This window comes from Podarcis liolepis, assembly GCF_965112155.1.
Source record: "Podarcis liolepis genome assembly, chromosome: 14".
Taxonomy (NCBI): Eukaryota; Metazoa; Chordata; class Lepidosauria; order Squamata; family Lacertidae; genus Podarcis; species Podarcis liolepis.
Genome location: NC_139569.1, coordinates 38,584,260 through 38,597,262, shown reverse-complemented (window position 1 = coordinate 38,597,262; position 13,003 = coordinate 38,584,260). Strand labels below are relative to the sequence as shown.

The window sequence follows — 13,003 nt, the reverse complement described above, 5'->3', positions numbered from 1 at the left end:
ACTTGAGACAAGCTGAGTTTGGCTGGAGTTGTCCATCTGCAACATAGAGATCATAAATGCTGGCCCACTGTAAGCATTTAACCAAATGCTGGAGCATTGTAAGCAGTACTAAGATCATTTATATAAACTTAAGCATGCTTGAACAAGCAGTACTGTATAAAAATCCTAAGTAATGTTGCTGTATTAACATTTAGAAAAGAGGGTTAGCTTGCTAAGTGTCAGTTTTGTTTAAAGCCCATTTTTAAATGGAAGTAATGATCTTCGAAAGCATGTCAAAGTGCAAGTAGAGAAATAGGTAAGGTAAACGGCGTTTCCGTGCGCTGCTCTGGTCCGCCAGAAGCGGCTTAGTCATGCTGGCCACATGACCCGGAAGCTGTACGCCGGCTCCCTCGGCCAGTAAAGCGAGATGAGCGCCGCAACTCCAGAGTTGTTCATGACTGGACTTAACTGTCAGGTGGTCCCTTTACCTTTACCTTTACCTTTAATGATCTTCTGTAACAAATTGCAGGTATTTAGAGGGAGATTCTCATTTGCAGTTCTCTAGTCTGTAAAGGCTTTGGATTTAGTGTTGCGTAGTTGAGTTGTTTCCTGCAAATCTTACTGTTTATTAAAGCCATGATCTGCTGCAGGAAATGAGGGGTGCGCAAAATCCAGCTAAACAGCCATGAAGTTCTTTTGCAAAGGAAATCTTGCATGGCACCACTGTTTTTAAACCCTTTCCAGCTATGAGGGAATAAAACCAGAACAGTTAGATGCAAATTGAATGACTGATGTACTTCATTAATTAACAGAAAATAATTGTCCAGTAGCTGGACAGATTTACAAGTTGGTTGTTGTTGTTTAGTCGTTTAGTTGTGTCCGACTCGTCATGACCCCCTGGACCAGAGCACACCAGGCACTCCTGTCTTTCACTGCCTCCCACAGTTTGGTCAAACCCATGCTGGTAGCTTCGAGAACACTGTCCAACCATCTCATCCTCTGTCGTCCCTTTCTCCTTGTGCCCTCAATCTTTCCCAACATTTTACAAGTCCACATGTGGCTTAATAACAGTGTGTTTCAGAGAGCAGAACCTGGAACAATGTGCTTAATAACGTGCGTGTCAGGGCCTCAGGAACAGAGGCACAGGGGAGAGAGGAAATGGAGAGCGAAGGGGAAGAATCGGAGGGCAGTGTAGGGGGGTATAGCAGTGACCCGAGAGATTCCACGAGCCTCTCCAGTGAATCAGAAGATTCCCAGAAGGAGGCGCCGAGGGTTAGGGCAAGGGGGGCCAGCGGGGACTCCCAAAGCAGCAGCTGGAGATCAGGACCAGCTTCCCCACCAGAGCGTAGTGGGGGGGAAGGGTCACAGTTGTCAGAGCCAGCGTCTCCTCCAGCAGGGAGAGGAGATGAGTCGAGACTGACCACGCCTCCATCGGAGAGTGGGGGAACGGAGGAGAGGTCAAGTCCAGCTAGCATCCCCGAAGGGGGAAGCAGTGACAAGAGCAGTGTAACGGTCAGAAGGAAGGTTGGGGGCTGGGCGCGCGCGCCAAGTTCAAATGTACAGGCGCACGGGACAGCAGAAAGCCCAGATTGGGAACCAGGTCCTAAAGCCCGCCGGAGGGAGGGAGAAGAATCAGGGGAATCAGCGTCAGAAGAATCTAGGAAGGGCGAAACCCCAGCGGACAGGCGGACCCAGAGGAGGAAAGAGCGGAGGAAGAGGTGGAGCAAGGCAAGGGTCTTAAACTGGTGTCTGGGGGGAGGAGACTCAGACGGAGCTTCGGCGGTCTAGAGTTTCAGACGTAGAGCTGCACGCTGCAGCTGTGGAAACCAAAATGAACTTCAATAAAGACTTTTGTACATAACAGCGGAGTGGCGTTGGTCCTTTGTGAGCTGGGACCTAGGGCAGCTCTGACAGTGCGTATGTTCCTGTTGTTTTAAGTAACTTATTTTTGAGGCATGCTTTGTGAACTGCTTCTTCTTCCTCCTCCTCCTCTTTTGAATATCAGGTTTGTTACGAGAAGTTATGCTTCCCTTGCAATATTTAATTTCTGAAACTGTTCCTTTAATTTTCCTAGGGGAGGAAACCGTGATTGCTGTGCCACATGGGAGCCACAGTGCAAGAATTACTGTGAAAGGACCAGCACACCTTGGTATGAACCTTTTTACACATTACTAACAGAGAGGAAGTTGGACAAAAGTAATCCATTTGGGTGTTTTGGGGGTTATTGGAGCTATAGTTGAAATACCTTACTTCTCCTGCCTAAGACTGATCCTGAAGTCCTATGGGTGTGGCCAGCTCCTCATGCAATTACCATCACATGATGGAGAGAGTGGGGCTGTGCTTGGTGGCTGTGTCCCCTCCATTGCATCCACATCACTTAGGACCACCACCCTGTAGGGGTGAGGAACCTCTGTCCTCCCAGATGTTTCTGAAGTCCCATCACATTAAGCAAGCATAGCTAATGGCCATGGATGATGGGACCCATAGTTCAGCAACTTCTGGTGGGCTGAAGGTGTTCCATACCTGCTCCATACATTGTGGGGGAGTGGGGGAAGGTCTGATCCTGTTCTACCTGTATAGGCTCCCTCCCCAGTTACGAACTGTGAGCTATCATAATCAAAAACTCTGGTGCGTGTAGGAACGGGGTAGAAATCTGGTAGGACGTGAATGTGAATCTGCTTAATTTGCACTTTCTGAAACAGCGTGAGAGCCAAAACATAGCCGTCCTTAAAAAAATCACACTTGTCTGAATTTTGTGGTGGTGTGTTTCACCACTGAAAGAATTTGTACAAAACTGAAGAGATATTAGTGAAAGTTAACATATAAAAAGTGTCGTAGTAGGCAAAATTGCTTGCCGAAATTTGAATCGGGCTAAAAGTGCATACACAAATGCGTATATTAAAAAGAAAGTACGCTAAATTACTGATAAATTTTCACAAGGCATTGGGGGGGGGGGTTAAAAACAACTTGCCAACTGACACAGAAAGGTGAAGAGCTGAATTTAAGGTTGGAAAAATTAGAGATTGAAAGAGATCAAAATTGAAAGAGGAGGCTGAAACCTGCTGAAGAGACTCTCTACTTCAGATCTTCCCCCTCCAGCAAGCTACTAGGCCAAGTTTAAGATGTTGTTGTTAGCGTGTAATTCCCTGAACACTTTGGAACCAGGTTACCTCTGAGAATTCCTTATCTTGTATTCCCCTGCCCAGACTCTTGGATTCTTTACTCTTGGGTTCTTGAGGGAAATACCTTTAGTAGTGTTGTATGCTCCCAGGGTTCATCAAACATCCAGTAGGACTCCAGTGGCATTTGCCCTCTGGAACACATTCCCAATGAACATCTGATAAGCATCTACAATACTGGCATTTACGTGTCTGCTTAAAACTTGTCAGTTCACCCAGGCTTTCCCAGAATGATCCAGCTATTTTGATGGGTTAATCTGGCCTACTGATTTGTGATATATTTCCTATGTGTCTTATGAATGTAAATTTATTATTGAGTAGCAGTGTCACACCTGGCACCGCTCAGGAATTCTAAAAAAAATCAAAATCAAAAATTGTTTTATCCAAATGTAAACTAAAACATGCTCTTTGATCTAAGGAACCATCGTGCAAAGTTTGGTTGCGATATTTTAAGAGGCGTCCAAGTGCATAATAAACAGACAACTATGCTTCATGTAAACAAGTGCTTTGTTTATCTGTCCAAAATCTTCCAACATTCCACTTTGTTGGATGTTCACAAGTTCTAGTTGTTTTGAGATGCTCAACTGTTAGGACGGGTCTTTGTTTACAAATGTGGAGAAGGAAGCTGTCTGGGTTGCAGAGAGCTTTGTTGTTTTCATCTTGTTGTCCTTTAAATGCTTGGCTTCCCCAAATAAATCAGATAAGGCCACACTTATTATTGTCACTTTCCCTTCATTTGGCATTTGAAATGGTTTATTTTGGGAGGAAGGGAGTTGAAGTGAAGGGGGAAGGGTGTTGGAATATATTATAGGCTTTCCAGAAGCTGTTTTGCTAAGAGCTTCAGAATCCAAAATAAGCCAGAGTCCTCTGAAAATAATCCCCCTGCTGTAGAAACAACAAAACCAGAAGCTAATATTTTTACAAGTGGCTAATGCTAGATAACCAAGTTCATGAACTTACAACCGAGTCTAGCTGGAAGGGAAGCGAAAGATGCTAAATTCCTGACTTTTAAAATGACAGAACCTTGCATTTTAAACATTTAGCCATACATGTGAATTCTGTTTTTATTCTTTATGGATATTAACAGGAAAACATGTGGCTTACAGTTTGAGGGGATTAAAATAGGTGTGCGTTTAACCGAGACTCGTGTTCCCTATCTGGGAATTATGCACACAATGGTGGTGGTGGAAAAAGTTCATGAATTCCAGCAGGTAGGTTTTCTGGCAGGAGAAGCTACTCTCAAATCCACTGACGTCCAAACACGACATGACAGGTCTGCACCATTTTATACTTAAATCAGAGACACATATGCTCTACCTATTCTTTTTGTGTCCAAATGGAAATAATCACTTTGCCGGAGAAGCCCCCTTAGATTTTATATAGCTGAGCTGCTCACACTCACATTTATTCCTTCTTATAAATAATGTTTATTGGTTTGTCATGAACACATGCACAAACTAACATATAGCCATGCAGACATTGGCAGACTCACACACATTGCATTTTCAGTATAAAAGTTACAGAGATGCAGTTATATAGAGCCAGGATTTCAAGATGAATCTATATAGCCCAACCACAATGAATTATTGGGGGGGGGGCTTATATGACTCTCCCTTTTTTATAATCAAAAATTCTAATTTCCTTAAATCCGTTTTCTTTTAAACTGCAAAAGTTGGCTTTTAAAGATGGCTACTAAGTGTGTGAGATAGGATCTTGATAACCCCTCCCTCCTTGACCTTAGGTTCTGTACATCACAATTTGGAATTCTGATGGATCGTGTTTCAACTTGTGGGTTAAATATATTTTAGCTTCCAACCAGGAGCTGGCAATCTTCTTGCTGTATAGGCAAATGGCAAAGAACTTTATTGATTCGAGTGTCAGTACATCTCCAAACCCTTTGCAGAACAGAGTGAATCCATTGGAGCATAGTCACTGTGTATAAAGTCTCTCTCTCTCTCTCTCTCTCTCTCACACACACACACACACACACACACACACACACAGCTAGTCTCTTACAACTTACAGCATCACTACTCGGGTCTCACAGCTGTGGCTGGCACTATGGTCTAAACTGCTGAGCCTCTTGGGCTTGTTGATCGGAAGGCCGGCAGTTTGAATCCCTGCGATGGGGTGAGCTCCTGTTGCTCTGTCCCAGCTCCTGCCAACCTAGCAGTTTGAAAGCGCACCAGTAGATAAATAGGTTCCACTGCGGTAGGAAGATAAACGGTGTTTACATGCGCTCTAGCTTCTGTCACGGTATCACATTGCGCCAGAAGCAATTTAGTCATGCTGGCCACATGACCCAGAAAGCTGTCTGTGGACAAACACTGGCTACCTCAGCCTGAAAGTGAGATGAGTGCCGCAACCCCGTAGCCCCCTTTGACTGGGCTTAACCGTCCAGGGGTCTTTTACCTTTTTACCTTTTAGTGGACTCAGTAAGAACTTTCAAGACAGTAGTGGCAGGGACTGACAGGACATTGATGAGTGTGCTTTGGGGAAAGGGAGCCTGGAGTCTGACTCAGGAGAGGGGGGCAGTGTTTCGTGGGGACTGGTACCAGCCAGGAGGCAAGAGCCAGAGACAGGGGAAGCTTCAGAGCTGGGTGGTGGAGCACAGGAGGAAGAGGAAGAGGCAGGTCTGGCCAATGAAGGGCTGGATGCTTCCCCACCCTCTCCTGTGCCAGTGTCTCCCAGAAGCAGGAGAGGAGTGAAGTGGGAAGAGCAGAGGCAGCTTCCACTCAGGGATAGTCTTGGCCTGCTTACGCGCTGGTGGTGGAGGGGCATGGCCCCCTGTTGCTGCAACTGCTTCATAGAGCGTGGATATTCAGAGTCATAGAAGGCTTTGTAAGTGTTTGCTTTTGATAATAAAGAGTTAATTACAGTCTGTCAGGGAACTGCCATCGTCTCAGGGGCGAGAGGGGAAAAGCCGGATGGATTACAGAGAGCCCCCAAAGATCGTGGGAAGCAGCACCTCCTCAGCGGAGGAGAGTAGCCATGCCTCTAGTGAAGATGCAGGGCTCAGAGGAGGCGAGGCGGTGCCAGGACACCTTGCCTGAGCAAAGCAGGGAGGAGAGAGGTCCTCCGTTACCCACGCCTTCCTTGCGCAGTAGGCTTCCGCGCAGAGAGGGGAGGCGCAGACTGGGTGTCAAGAAACTACTCTGCTGGGGAAGGTTTAAGGACCGCCCACTCTCAGATTCTGCCAGTGAATGAGCAAGACACGGAATAGAGGCGCTCTGCATTCCAAAGGTTTTTATCACTGATAAGAAACCTTTAAAACAGACTGTTGAAGCATATTGCCTGATTGCTCTCGAGCAACCAACCTATATACCTCTTACACAGTCATACCTCGTGTTGCGTTTGCTTCAGGTTGAGCGTTTTCAGGTTGCATCCCGCAGTGACCCAGAAGTACCGGAAAGGGTTACTTCTGGGTTTCGCTGCTCGTGCATGCGCAGACACTCAAAATGACGTCATGCGCAGAAGCGGGTTGCGTTCTGCTCATGTTGCGAATGGGGCTCTGGAACGGATCCCATTCGCAACCAGAGGTACCACTGTATACTATGTGTTGTGTGCATTCCTTGGCTGGGAAGTGGCTGTGACAAGTACTGATCTGCACTCCATCAGCTGGCCTGGCAGCCTGCAGGTGGTCAGCTGGTTTTCCCAGCCAGTGAAGACACACCTGGCCTAATAAAATCTCTCCACTCAACGCTCAATTCCTTAGTGTGGCCAGCTCACTGCCCCTGAGTGACAACAGACTCTTCCTTCCTCTCTGGTCTAGTCCTGCTCTTGCCTTAGCTTCCCTGCCTGATCTGCTACCCCCAGTTTTTCTGTGATGACCTTGGTATCCGATCTCCAGCCCAACCATGATAATGTCTCCTGCTTCATGTTCAGCTGATCACCACCTACGTTTGATAGACTCGGACCCCGCTGCAGTTTGCCAGAAACCAAGTCCAGACCTGACACCAACTATACAAACAGCTACTGTTGTTAAGGGTTCCTGCACTGAAATTTGCTCAGCTGGCAATCGGTTTAGGCTTATATCTGATAAAGACACATGGCTGGTGGACCCAAAGCTTCCAAAGCATGGACCAAAAGCACTTGTATTTAATATTGTTCCTTTGGCCATCCCATAGGGACCAAATTATGAGTGCTGTAAGGCTGCTGAAGACCTTATTCTCCCATGAAGCTGGTAATACTCGCCCTTCAGTTAAAGTTAGTTGGGGTGATACTAAGAAAAATGCTCACCCACAGCAACAAAGCCTTGTTCCACTTAGGTTGTAACTTCATCCATATGCCGACTTTTCTGCCTTTTTTGGGTAAACCTGCACTCAGAATTAAATAGACTTTTCAGGCCATCACTTGCTGAATATGCCTGGAAAGCCGCTTGCTGTTATATTTCCAGATGGCTGCCAGTTAAGTTTGCAAAATATTACCTTGCCCTTTGAAGAAATAGCTATAAAAAAATATATTACGCATGCGGAGTGTTTTGTGTTCATTCCATAGGGAAGCTGCTATTGACAGGCAGTGGCTTAAAGCAGGTGAGAATATACGGGAGCCGAGCTTACAGGTAGCCTGTGGAGCAAATCTTCATCTCTCTGTGTGATGGAATTACTTGGAAAAAATGAGCAGCTGGGTTTAAGCTTCCCTGCTGAAATCCAGGCTGCCTTTGCATAACTGTTAGTAGAGAACTGCTTAAGGCATTGGGTCTAATCCATCACTGGCGTTGAGTGATGTTTTTCCAGCAAATGGGTTGTGATTCTCTACATACCTGCTTGTCCATTGAACCATAAGGCTTGTTCAGTGTTTAGATGCTCTAAAAGTCTTCATATATTCATAGATATGGTTTTTTGGGGGGGGATAGGCTGTATGTCCCTTCTAATTCCTAGATCCAACAAGAATCCAATGGCTGGAATAGCCGGACAACTTTCTTGGCAATGGCCTAAGTGTGGGTTTATAAGGTAAAAGGATGTGGCGTTGGGCCAATGGTTTCTGACACAGATTTATTAATTAACTTTGGTTACAGAGTCCACAGTTCACACACTTCAAGGGGAGAGAGGCTATGGTTTAAGTAATAATCTGGACTGAGCCATAGTGTAGCAGTTAAGAGCATGAGTTGGGAGCTCTCTGTTTTAAACTCGCCTCAGCATGTACTAGAATGTACTAGGTGGTCTTATATGAACTTCCATCACTTGGCCTCAGCCCCCACCTGAAATGTGGATGCCACCATACCAGCCTACCTCACAGGGTTGTGGTAACAATTACTATGACATATAAATGTGGCTATTGCTAGCGTTATTTATAGAACATCAAGTGTTTTTATCTCCTAAGGATTATGAGTGCTCCAGAGCCTACTTAAATGAGTCAAGTTGTTTTTAAGGAAATCTGACAGATTATTTCCTCTCTTTTTTAACAAATGGGTTTGGGTACACTTCTGTCTAGACACAGTGGACCAATTATATGCCTCTTCCAGCCCTATTGCTTTCATTGGAATTAGACCAAGGATAAATTTGGACCAAAATTCCTTTATCCAGAGAAAGATATTGTTGTTTCTCGCTCAGCTGTTGCATTATATCCTTGCTTTTAACAGAGTTGGGGAATGTTTCTCCTCAAGATTGTTCATGCCTTAGGCCATTCGTGAATATTTTAGGGGGCATATCAATGGACCTGAATGATTTCACAAATTATAAAGGACACTCACCGGCCACAATGAGTTGCTGTGGATCAGTTAAGGAACAGAAAGCTTCTTCTTCTTTCTTTGGCGATCACTCGTAAACCGAGTAAGATTGTCTTCCATAAACACGGTTTTAACAATGAGTCCGTAAGTGACTGTGGAGGCCAATTCTGGATCTACACGTCCTTCCACAGTGGGGACATTGGTTTCCGGGCGGGAGTTCATCACGGTGTGGATTTGCCAAAAGTGCCTTCCTCTTAGCACGTTTCTCCCTTGCGTTCTGAGTTTGAGAGTCTCTACGACAGGAAGCAGACAGTAGGAGTAAATGGGCAATACTTGAATAGAGAGGGATGTAGAAAGTGTGGCCTAACTAACATCAGATGCAACCCACTATATTGTAGCAGCAGTAGCAAGCTTCTTCAGAAACCTTTTTACAGGGCCAAAAGGAGCATATTATGGGTGCCAGTTAGGATAACAGTTCCACAAGTCTTTAAAACATGCTGAAGTGGAATCAGGCGATCCTACCAAAACAAAACAAAAAACAAAAAAAACCCAACACTTTGAATTGTACATCATCTTTCATGGGCAAATGTAAGGAATTTGTACAGTGTATGTGCAAAATATTAAACACTGTGATAGCCGTGCACATACATCAATTCTAAGAACTTAAAAAATGAAAGCAAAAGCAAACAAACTTCGGTCATATTTTGTCCACTGTGTGAGTTGCAGTGATCTGAAATAATACCTCAAAACCACTTAGCTCTGAGATCTAAAGCCTTCCCCCTGTCTAAGCAGTTTGTTGCTCAAGCTCAGTGGCAATAATATATTTGACCAGGAAAAGGGAGAGAGGTCTGCAAGTGAAGCGAAGCTCATTATTCTGTGAGTGTGGATGACAGGCTTGACTCGACTTAATGTCTTTTTTAGTTGTAAGGCCGTTCAAGACAATCAATTTTCTCCTTATCTGCTGGCCGTGAACCAGTGCTAAACCTGTTTTATTTCTAATGTATGAAAATACATTTTAGCTCCTTCAGAATATATGTGGTGTGGCAATTGGTTCCCTTTCCAGAGAATTAGATTAAACAGCAATCCTGGTTAATCCCCTGTCACCCGACAGCTGTAGTTATCGCCTAAATATATTGCGCCCGGCTACCTGCCTTTTTACAACTGTATCCCATGTCACTACTTCTCCCAATCTACTTTTTGTTAGAACGTCAATGTTTTGGGGTTTAGTTTTGCCTTTCAAGTGTTCTCCACAACCCACTGAATTGTGGCGTGTCCTTTTCCTGTTTCAGTGATTGAATCAAAGACGCTACAGGGAGACAGCGGCGAACACAGCTTTGGTGCCCCGGGAACGTTCGTTATTGAAAACACGACTGTGGAATTTCAGAAGGGCGCAGAAAGAGAAACGATAAAAATCCCAGGGCCCCTCGGAGCTGATTTCATTATCAAGGTAAGATGTTGCCTCCCTCGGCCGTGCAGTCTGAAGATCTGGCTGCCAGCACAGTTGAAACAGCTATGTATAAAAAGGACAACAGCAGCCAAAGGGAGAGAGGGAGGGAGAGAAGAAGAAGCTGAACAACTGAATTAGGATTTATAAGGTGTCAGATGCTCAGGCCCAAGTTAGGCAGGTGGGCTGCTGTCACATAAGCAGGCAGCCTAAAGCCAGACTGTTATGCCAATTTAATAGTCAAGGCACCCCCTCAAAGAATCCTGGGAACTGTAGTTTGTTAAGGGTGCTGAGAGTACTAAGGTTCCTGTTTCCTCCACAGAACTACAATTCCCAGAGTTCTCTGGGAAGAAGGATTGCAGCTCTGGGAGGAGAATAGAGGGTCTCCTAACAACTCTCAGTATACTTCCCAGAATGCTTTGGGGGTAGCCAGGGCTGTTTAAAGTGGTGCTATAGGGCCTGAATGTAAATGTGGCCTGATTCTCTGAAAGACTGTTGAGTTACTCCAGTTCTTACATGTATTTTGTGGCCAGGTGGGTTGGTGCCCTTTGATCCTGAGGTTCTAAACCCAGGAAGTGGATTTAGTAGCTAATAGAAATGCCTGCTGATTGCCAGCCATTGAATATTCTCATATTTATAGACCACCTGTTATCCCAAAGATGCTAAGCCACATTGCAAACGTACATACAGCAGTCCCTTCACTTCTCAAACGGAAAAGTGGAAGCTATTGTTTAGCCCATTTTACTATCCAAGTGCAGACATTTAAGGGGAAGAATATGGTAGCCTATTTAAATTGCAGGAGGAGTTTGGTCTGGCAAGATGGGGCTATTTTGTATGAGCCTAGTCCAATTCTAAAGCAAGTTATTCAGGATTTAAAACCTAGTTAATTCAAGCAGCACTTGATTAAAAGTGAGTGCAGGTTAGAGACCACAGCTTCAATCCCATTTGTTAAAGTTGCTTTAGAAATAAGACCCGTGGACTTTGAGTGAGATCAAACCCCACCTGTTGACTCCCACAGTGGCTTACATAAACTAAGGGCTCAAGCAGACTTCATTTTTCCACATTTCCAGGCACAGTTTCTCACTTTAAAGTGCTGTGTCCAAATGCTTTTTTTTTTTTTTGCCTCAGCACTTTCCCTGTGAAAAACCTGTTCTTTACTGACAATCCTTCAATCCACAGAAATCCACATTGCCGTTTGTTCCAATTCAGCAGTAAAGAGCAGGCTTTTGCAGGGAAAGCTCTGGGGCAAAAGAAAAAAAACATGCTTGGACACAACTCTTTAAAGAGTCTTTTCCCCCCACCTGCGTTAAATCCAGTAAACCGGTAGCATGGCAAGCTTCCTTGGGCAAGAAGAAGGGCAACCACTGAAAAGGTTTTGCCCTTTGTAACTACCTCCTAAGCTTCAGAAAATGAGGCAATATCAAAGGAGGGCAAAGAAGGTGTTGATCAAGCAGGTGTCCTCTTGACTGATAAAAGGTAAAGGGACCCCTGACCATTAGGTCTAGTCATGACCGACTCTGGGGTTGCGGCGTTCATCTTGCTTTATTGGCCAAGGGAGCCGGCGTACAGCTTCCGGGTCATGTGGCCAGCATGACTAAGCCGCTTCTGGCAACCAGAGCAGCGCATGGAAACGCTGTTTACCTTCCCTATTTATCTACTTGCATTTTGACGTGCTTTCAAACTGCTAGGTTGGCAGGAGCAGGGACCGAGCAACAGGAGCTCACCCCGTCACGGGGATTCAAACCGCCAACCTTCTGATTGGCAAGTCCTAGGCTCTGTGGTTTAACCCACAACTCCACCTGCGGTCCTTCTTTTGACTGATAGGTTGCTTTAATTGTACTCCAGCCCTACCTTAAAGGAACTCAGAGGAGCCAGTGGTGGAGCAAGCTGATCGGGCACCTGGGATGGCACGTGTGTCCTGTGCCCAGGGGTGGGGCCCGCCACTCGTGGGGGCGGGCCAGGGCAGGACGCTCCATGGGGCCTCCAAGGAGTCTGCCTGCTTCCTCCCACTCAGCCACCCTACAGCTGAGGGGGAGGCAGCGGGCAAACCGTTTGGGGCAGCACGGAGCCCGTGGGTGCCCAAGCCACCGCATCACTCCCAGGAGAGACTGCAGGCCGCACAATGAGTGCTGCCCGGCATTTTGTCACCCCTCTCAGTGCTGACACCTGGGGTGAACTGCCCCCACCGTTCCTCCCTGAGAGGAGCATACAAGGTTCAGCTGACCCCATTTTGTCCTCACAACAATCTTAAAACGTAGGGTTGATAAAGAGAGAAGAACCGAGCCAAGGTCACACAGTGAGCTTCAGCCCTAGGTGGGCATTCGATGGAATGTGTTTGCAACCTTAGTCCAACACTCTTAATACTGAAACCATTGTCTGAGAGGATGTGGTTGGTTTTAAGCTGCTTTTGGTTTGAAAATGTTTTTGATTGTGTTGTTTTAATGACCTGCTTGCCACATTTATTGCACTCCTTTGGGAGGAAGGATGGGGTATAAATTGATAATAATAATAATAATAATAATAATAATAATAATAATAATAATAGAAATAATCACTACACCCCACTGGATCCAATGTGTTCTAAGCCTTTAATGGTAAGCAATGCTTCTCTTCACATGTCGCCCACTTCTTCAACATTTAGGTGCTCCAACATATGAAATGGGTGATCCACTATACCTCCTAATCATGGGGATATCCAGTTCATATGAACCCCTTCTCCAAGGGTGCAAAACC

General features: G+C 45.5%; 1 protein-coding gene across 3 annotated transcripts in view; it reads left to right on the top strand.

Annotated features, from left to right (window-relative positions):
- The window catches only part of ADAMTSL3 (ADAMTS like 3), a 281,389-nt gene that overhangs the window by 174,029 nt on the left and 94,357 nt on the right, over nucleotides 1–13,003 (top strand). For all 3 annotated transcript variants that reach the window (XM_083475290.1, XM_083475291.1, XM_083475292.1), the window contains 2 exons: nucleotides 2,054–2,128; nucleotides 10,116–10,273. In XM_083475290.1, the coding sequence (XP_083331416.1) occupies nucleotides 2,054–2,128; nucleotides 10,116–10,273 (233 nt within the window). The remainder of the gene's footprint in view (nucleotides 1–2,053; nucleotides 2,129–10,115; nucleotides 10,274–13,003) is intronic.